Source organism: Anser anser (assembly GCF_964211835.1).
Source record: "Anser anser genome assembly, chromosome: 2".
NCBI lineage: Eukaryota > Metazoa > Chordata > Aves > Anseriformes > Anatidae > Anser > Anser anser.
In genome coordinates, this window is record NC_139721.1 from 156,943,322 (window position 1) to 156,955,965 (window position 12,644).

The following is a 12,644-nucleotide window of genomic DNA, read 5'->3' on the forward strand; positions in this document are numbered from 1 at the left end:
CATTGAAGAGGCATTGCTCATAAAATGACAGGAGACTCTCAGGACCCAGCAGCAGCAGCAGCAAAAAATTTGCATTTTTGAGCAGCGCAGAGAATTTTGGAAAGGAAAAAGAAAAGTCTTCCACTAAATGTAGCCATAAGGGCTTATTTTCCTGGTCTTTCAAGTTATGAAGCCATATCATGGCCAGAATGATTAGCATGGACATCCTGGTACATGAAGTGCAACACAAATGTCAGGCTGGCAAGGAAACTACTTTTCTGTTCCAATATGCCGACAGTCTCTCATTAATCGAATGCCACTATCCCCTGCATAACAAAGGAGCTGACAGCAAAGGAGTTCCATGAAAGACAGATGCTGTGTTATGCTGATCAGTTCTAGAAAAAAAAAATCACTCTGTGAATAATTCAAAGACATTTTCTTTTGACAACATTTAAAAGAATGGTGGCATGTTTATAATATAATTTTGGAATAACAACTTCCAAAACGACATGTTACTAGCTCTTGCATTTCGTGGGCTATCAATTATCTGCTGATTGTGCTAACAGGTGTACAGGTATAAAATGGCAGATTTTTATTACAAATTGGATCTCAAACATTTTAAGTGTGCTACAAGTACCTGGCACAGCTAGAAGGAATCAAATTATGTTCTCATTTACCCTGATGTAAATCTGGAACAATTCCATTTATCCCGCAGTCTATAATTAGTGTCACGTACTGTTCACTGGTTTGCAGCAATTAAAGTCTTTATCGGTGGATGCATTTTTAAGAAAATATGTTGTGTTCATGTCAGAGTTTATACTTAATGCACGGAGAGGGGTAAAAGCAGAATAAGACCATTACCAGTCGAAAGGAGCGTAAAACAGACAGGTTTCCCATGCTGGATAAACCCAGTTCCATCAGGCTCAGTATAACAATTATGCTGTCAAAGATGTTCCAGCCCTGCTGAAAATAGTAGTAGGGGTCAAGGGCAATTACTTTGAAGATCATTTCTGCTGTAAAAATCCCAGTGAAGACCTGCAGAAAGAAAATACGAAGTGAAAACAGCCTTCTAAGCATCCCTCCTTTCTTGCAGACTCTCCACAGATACAGGTGAACACAGCAGAAAGCCAAAAACATTTTACAAGCAAATACTTCATTTTTCACAGCTGATTTTTTATCACTGTTACAGCACTGGCTTTGTCTGGTCTTTTCACCACGATGCTTGATAGCGCTGTAAGCACACAGACATCTGGGTTCAAGCTCTTGACAGGGATGGACGTTTCCATCGCCTTCTGTCGTCTGCAGAGTCTCAGTGGTAAAAAAGAAAGCGTAAAGGTGCCTTTTATAAAGGTTAAATCTATTTATTTCAGTGGAGAAACCTGAATGAATGGAGTGGGAGTGTTAAAGGGGTATTTGGGCTGCCATGTACTGGCTGTATTATCTCTTTTTATGTTGTTATTATTAATACCAGGACAGCAAGAGCATCCAGCCATTCTGAGGTTACTGCTGGCAGTGAAAGCGATTAGAAACCCTAATGTGAGCCCTAGTATTTTTTATTTATTTTTGTACAAATAGTCACAGCAGTTTTCTTTTCACAACATCTTGAGAACACATTGCTTATTTATGACCCGGTTCAAATGTCATATGGTAGAGCTTTTAATTGGAACATTTTTCTTTAAAACAACGTATAAATATTACCTATGAGGCAGAGAGAGTGGAGAAGGGAAGGCTGCTGACAGTAAATTAAGTTTTGGATGCTTTGCAGAAATCTGTTAAGAGAACCAGATCTTGTCCTCTCATATGCCCTCCTTAAGCACCCATTTAAACACCCAACAGTCAGCTTAAAATGAGAAAATGTGGGCATCAAGTTGTACACATACTGTTTTATTTCCATTCCCAGTCCCAGCACAAGGTACACAGAGCTTTGTGTTCTGAAAAGTTCCACTTATATATCAAGGCACATGGTTTTCCATGAAACAGCCAATATCAATGCACTGTGTAGGTCAGAAAAAGGGGGGAACCCAGAGCTGACATATCAGTAATCTACACTCAAGGAGAAATGTTTTCTACCCTATAAGCTGAGTGTCTGAAGAGCTGTCCCAACACAAGCGATCAGCTCTATGCAACAAGACTAAGAAACTCAACATGGTGTGGAAGGGAAAAGTTAAGGATATATAATTAAGGTATTAGGGAAAAAAAAATAAAGGATCATAGCCTGCATTTGAAGGTTTGACTTTTACTCTGCAATGCTTCAGGACTGAATAGATGAGTTCTTCCAAGCAGCTATTTCACACAACTCCTTAAGCAAAATACCTTCTCCTTATCAGGAAAATAATACCTTGGACTGTCATCCTGTCAATGCCGCACACCAAGAACCCAGCGAAACAGCCTGTCTCTGACTTCTAACCAACCAACAATTTCTGAGTCACAGTGGCTAGAGATACCAGAGATTCCCACCAGAACACCCCAGTTTCCCTAAGGACAGCGAACAAGCCCAAACTGGACAGCTATGAAGTTGTATCCAGGGGACTGCCTCGAAACCCACGACACCATGCTGCCTACATTATGCAACCGTCTTGCTGGGAAATGACTCAGGAGGATCACTTTCTTTGCCTGAACCATTTTAATCAATAGCCTTCTGAGCGGGAAATGTCACAGTAAGATAGGAAAACGTCTGAGCCTTCCTAAAGGCATCGGGAGTCGCGTACGTGCACCAGCGACGAATTTCAAATGGTGGTCATCAAATTGTCAGCACCTGGTAACCAGCTATTGTGCTCGTACGAGAGGCTGGATGCTGAGTGCGATAAAGGCTGGGAAGAAAAAGAGCAACTCAACATCCCACTGGCTATGGTTATAAATATGCCACTGCCGATTTGGAGGATGTTGTCTTTAAGAAAACAACCTCTTTTAACTATCATTTCAGCCACTCGGGTTCTAATATTGGATAATGGCATCTCAGTTTCTAAAGGAAAACAAAAATTGGGAAAATCTCACTCTTTCTTCAGCAGTGGCACTGCACAGGAAGCTGAAACGTGAAGATGTGCATGTGCTTTTGAGGCCTTGTGATGGGATTTTAAAATGTTGGCTCCTGTCAGGGATGAGCTAAAGGAGCTTGAAGGCAGCAGGTGCCACACAACCGCACGATGGAGATGGTGCCATCAAAGCAGGTCTCCAGCTCCTAGCAGCCAGACGAAGAATTACTCTCGGAGACAGCAAATTCCTATTCCACTCTCATTTCTTCCAGAAACACTTATTTTGAGGAAAAAATGCCAAAGATCTGCCCTTTTTAATATCTTCACCCACCTAATGCTCGTGTAATTGCTCAGCGAGGGGTGGATGGGATGGCAGGAGCGCAGCCGCTCGGCACTAGGGCAGGGGAAGCTCTGGCAGTCGGTGGCTGAGGGGAAGCAGGCACCTGGCAGCCTGCCCTGGAGCCGGGGCTGCCCTCCCTTTCATGGGGAATTGCAAAAAATCGCTCAATTCTCATTACAAATGACTTTGCGAAATCCTCCGCAAAGGTTTAGTAAAATCTGCTGGGGGGGAGCCTCCCACCGACACATCCTGGCATCTCAGGGGATGGGTAGCCTGGGGCCAACTGCCTACTATGAAAAAAAGTAGCAGGCTGTTTTGCTTATTTTACACATAAAAAAAAAATGTTGATTTGTGTTAAGGTAACACAAATCAAAATTAGCTCTAAGTGGAGCTGAGAAACTCAGGGGGAGACACGTGTTTGGGGGGCAATACTTCACGAAATTTCCTTTGCAATTTTCTCCTGCCCTCTGCTCATCATCTCCATTTCCACCAGCCTTGCTGGCAGCTGGCGCAGCCCCACTCAGGTCTGCCGGAGCCATGTGGGCAGGAGGGATGCCAGGGGCTGGGGTTTCACTGCCCATGGTCTGGCAAAGAGAGAAGCTGATCTGCCAAAAGCGGAGCAAGGAGCGTGCACATTGACAAGCCAGAGGGGGATACAGCAGCATTGCCACCTGCTCTGAGGGATGATGCGGGGTCCAAAGGTGCTTTTTTCGTCATCTGAAAAGGCCACAAATTGTTGAGCAACATCCCCACATAAGGGCTGGCTGCAAAGAGGAGCTGGGTGCAGTCCTGAGGGGTGATTTTCCAAGCTACCCTTATTTACGGCTTATCACCGAGGGAAAGAATGTGGGTTTGGAGCAAGGAAAGGAGATCCATGTTTTTGCCTAGCATAACAACAGAGGGAGATTTACCAGGACACAGCAGCTGAAAAACTAGAGACAGGTCCCACAGCCTAGGAGAACGTCAACTTGCTTGAGGAGGCCTAGAGCTAAGAATAATGACCAGTGAAAAAGAAAAAAACAACAACAACAAAAAAACACAAAAGAAACCCACCACTAACGGGTGCTATACCACATATGCTAGGTAAGGCTGATACAGAAAGTCTGATTATTGCTACTACCCACCTAAACCTGCCAGTATAGGATGCATCTCAATGCAGACATGACATCTGCAGTGTCTCTGCATACTCCCACTATAGTCGATGGCCACTGCAGTCGGTGGCCTCCAGGGCACAGTTCACCTTATCCGAAAGTAAATGTCTTAAAAACATCAGGTTAATTGTGCCTTAAAATTGTCCATTTCCCTCCATTGACTTTAAAGGCAACCAGCTCAGACAGACACTCCTACGCTCAAATATCCCAGGTTAGGCAAAGTGAATCCCACCTTGGGGGAACAAAGTTTTTTTTTTTCCTTTTTTTTTTTTTTAAATAGAAATAAAGGGTTTTTCTCATCTCCACTGTGAGCTTCTTGAATTCAAATTTAGCAGGGTCCACCTTCCCAGGTATTCCAGACTTTCTTTTGGTCCTAGAGTAAATCTCAGCTTCTATCACCAGATATTAGGGGCAGTTCAACCAAATCATAGCTAAATAGCCTGTGCCTTTTCCAGTACTAATTCTTCTAAAATTAAAAGGATTTTTAAACACTAAGTTTTAAAGCAATAAAACAGAGTACCTTTTAAACATAAACTCAGAGAAAGACAAAGAAAAAGCTTTGGTTTTGTAGCGATTGCAAGATTTCAGCGGCCCCCGTGGGTTAACAAATTGTACCGCATTGCCCCTGGAAAGGCTTTTCTGCTGTCCCTGCAGCTTGGCTGGGGATCTGTCACTCTGCTTTTCCTTGGAGAAGAGCAGTCTCTGCTTACCTTGCAGCTCTCCCCAGCTGCTCCAGCCTGCATGTTAGGAGCTTCCCCTCGGAGCACTGCTCACAGAGCTTTGCTGTGTGTCCCCTCTGCCCTGGGCTCTGCACAGCTCCTATTGCACACAGCTGCACAAAAGCAGTGGGACACAGCAGATATACCATAGGCACCTTCCTACATTGATATCTACCCAAACTACTTTTCATTCCATGATCTTGCCTTGTTTTTCTACAGCATTTTTAACTTAAAATTGACTATTAGACATCAAGAGCTGCTTCCCTAGCATTGCTTTTACAGAAATCACAAATAAACCTCATTAACCTTTCCCTCATCTCATATCCCTAAACTGATACAGACAAGAAACCTACTGGAAACAGCCCAGAAACATGGCTTTTGTGGTTACCAATAACATTACAATGTAGTAGTTTAATGAAAATAGGTTCTTGGCCTTCCTTTGATCCTCCTCACCCCGAGGAGACATGACTGTGTGTGCCCTTGATATGACATAAGCAAAGCGATGCTGACAGCATTTTAAAAGCAGGTCTTCCCAAGGCCTAAGCCAAAACTTTAAAAAGCAGCAAACACACTCCTCAGACGGTATTTCACCTTTGCATTCACTTACCAAATTGCCTATGTAAAGCATGTGGTCAAACTCCTTCGTCATCTTATAGTGCTCCAAGGCCATGAAGAGTGTGTTCAGCACAATGCAGAGAGTGATGGTGAGGTCGGTAAATGGGTCCATTACCACAAACTTGACAAATTTCTTGATTAAAAGCCAAAACGGGCAGCAATCCCAAATGAGAAATTTAACAGCAAAGTGGTTCCAGCACGGAGGACATTTCTGGTGTGATTCCTCAAGCTCTAAGTCACAAGCAGTAAAATAACAGTCAGTGCACACTGAGTTATATGACAAGGGAACACTTAAAATGACTCACAACTTAGAGGAAGACCCTTGAATTACCCCCATTTTTTTTTCTTTTTTTTCTTTTTCTCTTTTTTTTCCCCTTTTTAGGATAAAAATATTTATGTCCTAACAGGCTGGCAGATTACACATTTTGTTGGTTTTTTTTTGCCAGTTGATAGCACTTAGCAGACAGTGGCCTATTCTGAAAGTAGGGACCTTTCAAAAGTGTCCCAAGAGAAAAGGAAGACTCACTCCAAACATGCAAAACCAAGTATTACACACAGGCTCAGATTTGTACTCTGTGTTCCTGGTTGGCAAGTGCAAGTGGTTAAGAATTCATTTCCAGTTCTCATTTTACAAGTATCTTAAGTAATACCTTTTAAAGAGTTTAAGAGATAAAAGAGTTTCAATCCAATATTTAGAGCTGATTTAAGGTCTTAAGAGCTGGTGTATCATTGGTTATCAATAGGATTTCTGTTCTTAGTGTCTAATCCAAAAAGGCATTAAGCATCTGATTTCTTCTAAAATCAGGGGAGTGCATAACTCAGTTTGAAAATGGTACTACAGCTCCAATGTGATTTTTAAAGGTGCTGTTAAAGTATTAGTTAAAATAGAACATTTATGTGTTCATTTTATTTGAGCACAAAAGAAGAGAAATGGCTTTGTAAGTATAATTTGTGTTAAACGGTGAAAAAGAAAAGCCAAACAAGACAGTTAATGTCTGAATGATCATGATTAGTGGAATTGCCTAATGCATTCCTTTTCTGATTCCTTTATGGGCATGGAATGCTGTATAACGGTTTTAGTCTATATAATTAGAACCTGAGCTAATAACAGGAAAACTTCAGCCAACCCTATTATTTCAATCAGTTTATAAGCAATCTCCTCTCTTAAGCCAGAATGCATTCTCTGCATTTTCACTCATTGGACAGCAGAGCTGCAGTGTTAGGTGCCTTCTAGCAAACCTTCAAAATAATGGTTGATACCCTACATGCACACCTGCACTGCTGTGAGATCTCTGGGAGGCTGAATTGTGCCCAAGAGGTAGATCTCTCTTTCCAGCCTCCAAACACAGGGTATATTTAGATTAGACATTAGGAAGAAATCCTTCACTCAGAGGGCAGTGAGGCCCTGGCGCAGGCTGCCCAGAGGAGCTGTGGCTGCCCCATCCCTGGCAGTGCCCAAGGCCAGGCTGGATGGGGCTGGGGGCAGCCTGGGCTGGTGGGAGGGGGCCCTGCCCATGGCAGGGGGGTTAGAACTGGATGGGCTTTAAGGTCCCACCCAACACAAACCACTCTGTGATAAATGTATACACAGTCTGGTGCTCCACTACCCGTCAGCCCTCTGTACCTCAAAGTCCATAGGGGCACAAAAAACTACCAGACCCAACTTTGATAGTACAGCCAGCGCTATGTCAGGATTTTTACAAGTCTATGGGTAAGACAGTGCTTATATTGCCTTCTGTTAAGGAATTGCCTGTATTATAAAGGTCATAATAACCCTGTAATATTGTCTTACAAAACAAAAGAGTGCGAAACAAAAAATACTGTCTTGCAAAACAAAAACATTAGGGGTTTTCATGCTACTTTCTTCCTGCCAATCAATGTTCTCTTGGCCTTCAGGCAGGAAACTAGAAGACACGTCTTACCTTCCAGAGCACTAGTGATAATGCTGACAGCGCTCACTGCCCTCTGCCTCTGAAAGGGTTCATCTGAGTGGTCCACCGACGGGCGGTGGGGCATTAAAAGCTGCTTCTTGCTCGCTTCGTCTGAGGGAGAGGTCTGTTGAAATGAACACATTGGGTCAGCTGAGTAAAAACAGGGGAAAAAATGCAAGGCGAATATGGGGTAGCATTTTTCAAAATTATCTAAGCATTATTTTTTTTCTAAGAAGTCTAAAGCTTACCAATTTCCCAATTAGACATGTGCTGCTGGGGTACTGCTTTTGAAAATGGTACCTAGAGCAATTTTAAAAACTTTACCCTGCTTTTTGCCTTTGTGTAAACAGGTGAAAGACGCAGGTGAAAATAAAGGGGCACTTCTGACATCAGAGAAACAGCAGTGCTGCTTTACCACACCCTTTGCTAATGAAAGAAGCCCTGCTTAATTACATTAATTATACCATTATTTCTGAAATGTGTTAACTGTTAAATTATACTGCTAGAAGAGGAAAAAGGAGCATTGGTAACAGCTCCATTACAGGCCTCTGATATCATACCAAGCCAAATTACTCCTCAACCCATGTTTTTTCTTGCTCTGAAACACTGCCAAATCTGAGGAACATATTGGCATTCTGGTGATCTTTGGTGTCACAGATTCTGAAGCTCCATAATTACAGGAGAATCTCAGTTTCCTTTTTCTTTTTTGGAGGGGAAACAGAAAAAAAACACAAACAAGCAAACAAAATAAACTCTCTTGGTCTCCTGTTTTCAAGGAGAAGCTAAGAAAAATAAAGAAAAACTCGAATACCAGAAGAGAAATAGAACTCCCAAGCTTTCTTTATTTAACATTTCATTTTACATTAGCCGTATGCTTTTTGAAGACTTGGGTTCCTGAAGTCAACCAGAAACACGGCGTAACTGCAGACACACTGTATTTAATACTTTATATTGTCAGCTCACAGCAGCAAGATGTTAAGACTTTTATTATTACGATCCCCCACATCATACAGAGACAAATCCTGCTTGCTTTACTCCTTCAGCTCTCCCAGAGGAAGAAGGAAAGATGGTGTTTGTACTGTAAGGATCTGGGAAAGCCATGTTCAGCTCTATTCTCCCCCACAGACCTCCAAGTAAGGATAGTTCCCAGAATAAATGTTTTAACAGCCTTGTCCTGCTCCTCTAAGGAGCTGTAAGACACTGTGTAGACACTGTGTAGGCAAAAGAGATGTGCTGAGATAGAAAGGTCCCAATGGCTCCCAAAATATAGCTCAAGGAAATGTGAAAGGAGAAATCCCTAAGAGGATGAGAACCCCTGGTTAATACAGATGTTGGAGAACTGCCCGTAGCCAAATGAGCAACAGGAATCTGATTCAATCTTCTGGATCTTCTCAGATCCCTTGGATTGTAAATGGCCCCAACTGCCCCCGAGCAGTGCCCATGATGCCAACCGAGACATCTCTGCTGCCTGTGGCTGGGACACACACCCAGAGGGTCTCGGGATCCATCCTCTGGGCCACTCCTTTATCAAAACTGCTCTTCAAGATGGGCAATGTTGTGACAATGGGGATGAAGAAGCGCTGAAGCTCTATGAGCTGTCTTTCTGGAGTGTGACCTCTTCAGGGCAGGGGAGATCCCTTTGTCAGGTGGCTGCAAAGGACAAGGCTACTTGGCCACTGGTTGATGCTAAAAGTAATCGTCGGGACACTGGTCCCAACTCACTTTGAAGTACTGCAGATAAAAATACCAATGATTGCAAGACCAGAGAAGAGTAAGGACTTAAAGCAATCACTTAAAACATTAGCTAAGTTAGAAAAGCACTAATGCTTCAAAACCACTTTTTTTTTTTTCTCCTCTAAAATGTTCTCTTTTGTTGGATCATTGGATCATTGTCCATTGAATTACTGATGCAGTTGTATCAAAAGGAGATGGGTAATCAGAGCCTATTCAAAAATACTTTCACTTGTGTGGTGCAGAACAAGAAATCACTCTATGCTTGGCTTAGGAGCTGGAGAAACCAGGAATGATGTTTCAGATGCATTAGTTCACTTGATTCCCTTCACCTCAGAAATGTCCAATAACAAACAAAGAAGCAACAAATGTTTTATTAATGAAGACAGCATTTACCAAATTGCATAATCTTTCACGCCCGCTTGGAGTACAGAGCAAATACATAGGAGTGAAATGAAATACCAAGAAAAGGAAAAAGAAAAGGCTTCAAGGGAAACGTATTTTTAAGTAGAGTAATAATCATAATCATAATCATAATCATAATAATCATAATAAGTCAAAACTAAGAAAAGCAACAAAAAAAGGTCAAATGAAAAAGCAACTCTTCTGCCATTTCCCTCTGTCTATAGAAGGAAGCATAAGAAATTCTCAAATTCCTCTGGATGATCTCTTTTTTTTAAACTGTATCATCTTCCCATCCCATCTGACCCAGAGCTTCACACATATCAATAGAATTTCTTTATACAACCTCGTCCCCAGAAGTGCTGTTTTTCTGTCTGTCAAAAAAGATATTATATTCCTATTGATGCATGCAGAAGTGCTTTTGCAAAAGTTATGGGATGGTGGCCTTTACCTGAAGGCCACCTTTTATTCACAAATGCAAAGAGGATTCACTATGGAAGTAAAATGTTTAAGGGAAAGCATTAAAATTCCTTCTTCCTATTGCAGGATTCAGCTAAAACAGGTTAAGTGAAGAGCCTAGGTTGAACCTCACCCAGCTTCAGAGCCCGCTGCTCCCTGCCCGCAGGACGCAGTGCCTGGGCAGGCGATGCTGGGGTGCAGGAATGCTCCTGAGGTCCTCCAGAAGGATGTGGTCTCTTTCACAATATAGCTGTAAATCTATCACGTGGGTGGCTTGTGATTTAGCATAAAGTATTTTTTCCAGAGAAGAAAGATTCCAGATGAATTCCTTAAAATTACTGAAGTACCTTGGGGAAGTTTACAAGCTTGTGTCCTTTGCAATGAATAGATCCACGAGGGGCTTTTATTATTTATTTTAGAAGAGAGATAGACAATAGTCACACAAGGAACTGGCAGTTTTTGCAGTCTGAGATAGAAAGCAGTTCCTGGAACTGGACAAGCACTGCAGCATAAAAGCTATCATCATCACACAGAGACTATACTCAAGCACAATGGTTCATTGTACTTATATGTCTATAAAAATTAAGCAAAAATAACAACAGTCTCTAGAGTTATGCAGGAAGCCTCCACGGCATCCAGATGAGAAACCACAATGGAGTTAAATACAGGCACCTCCAGCAAGATGAGATTATTCGTGTTGCTCCTTGATTGACTGGAAATGTTTCTCCTTTGGATTAGCTAAATTCTATAGGGACAAATATACAATTCAGTAATTTACATGTAAATGAGGATGCATAACACTGCAGAAATATTTTATTCTGAGTGCCCACTGTACTGAGCTGTGTCAAAACTGCTACGTGAAGATGGGCTTATATGTGGCAGCATTTTAAAGACCACATTTGGGAACTGGGACAGCTTTAATTTTCCTTGTACAGTAAAAATCTTTTCAAGCATAAAAAGAGGTGGACAGGGCACACCATGAACAATGGACCCAGAAAGGCACTAGCAGAAATATTTAATGAGATTGAAGGTGACCATAATAGCGCACAGCCTTAAAAAGAAGGCATTTAATTTTGAGGATACTCGATTATTTCAAGAGATGCACTGTAAAATGGAGCAGCTTGCAGTATCTGTGTCAAATCTGAATGATTTACTGCAGGTATGGCCTGGTTTGGGACGTGATAAAGAAAAATTTGAAGTGAACAGAAACTTGAGCCACGATGACAGCTCTCTGTGCGGCCACAGCAGAGGGCTAGCTAGCTTCCACCCATATGACTTCTTGGTGGCAATGTTTACATGACTTGTTATGTCGACCTTTGTCTGAACACAAAACTGCTAACACTTTGCCTTTTCACCAGTCCTGTAGCAAAGCAAGGAGAGGAAAAAAGAAATTTTACCTTGGGGCAGCTGTAAGGTCAAACAAAAAACCTTAAAATGATGTGGTCAGCAAACCAGTTTTCTGCTTAGAGAGAACAAAAAACAAGGTCTCTTCTTTTTGTATAAAAAAGACGAAAAATTCTGTCTAAAGATAAGCTCCTAAACCCTTAGTTTGGCATCTCAATAAACAGCCTTGCCTTTCTAAGGGCTCACACCCCAGTAGTTTCTCCTGTCAAGCAAGAGATACCTGGTAATTCTATTTTCCCAAAGGAGAAGAAAAAGTGTGATTAAGCGGAAATTCAGGAAAGGCTGGGAGATCCCAGGTAGCCCCAACCTTCCCTTGCTGCCCATTCCAGAGCCACATCACAGGCGGCCCTGCTCTGCTTCTGGATTGAGGGGTGAGGATGTGACCCAGAGGGAGAGAAGCACTGGGGACCACTGCTGACATCCAGCTGTCCTCTTCCAGCTGCCTCTTCTAGTCCTGTGTCCATTTCTCTGTCCCTTTGAATCTCCAAAAGAATTGGAAAGTCGGGCTAAATTAAAAGCCATGTGATTTCCCTGCAAAGCTATTAAAATGGCTCCACTTGGCTTTAGGAGGCAAGAGGGGATGGAGTCGTGTATTTTTTAACCTTCAAAAAAACCTTCAGAACCACAGGTGCTTTACTCATTCTCATCAGATCCCATGGATAAACCGAGCTCTAGATGACAGCTCATTAACTTAATCCAATTCTGTTCAAAAGGATCAGTATCTTGTGAAGGGAGATGTTATTCTAATCTACTAAATAGCTGAGAAACACCAAGACACAACAGAGCAATACATGACTGCAAATAAATACTATATGGACACACGGAAACTTTAGCTTGCGCCCTGAAGTTGCTTACATAATGATGGATTTTGTCTAAGAATGAGGAAAGTCCAAACCCCCAGCCCAGCAATCATTATGAGTAGTAAAGAAGGAATCATTTCC

The 12,644-nt window shown here is 42.1% G+C and overlaps 1 protein-coding gene across 5 annotated transcripts in view; it reads right to left on the minus strand.

The window, feature by feature from the left end:
• Positions 1–12,644, minus strand: part of LOC310894974 (sodium channel protein type 5 subunit alpha-like) — a 209,339-nt gene that overhangs the window by 92,629 nt on the left and 104,066 nt on the right. For all 5 annotated transcript variants that reach the window (XM_083825713.1, XM_083825712.1, XM_083825716.1 and 2 more), the window contains 3 exons: positions 7,699–7,831; positions 5,769–6,007; positions 841–1,014 (listed from right to left, as the gene is read on the minus strand). In XM_083825713.1, the coding sequence (XP_083681839.1) occupies positions 841–1,014; positions 5,769–6,007; positions 7,699–7,831 (546 nt within the window). The remainder of the gene's footprint in view (positions 1–840; positions 1,015–5,768; positions 6,008–7,698; positions 7,832–12,644) is intronic.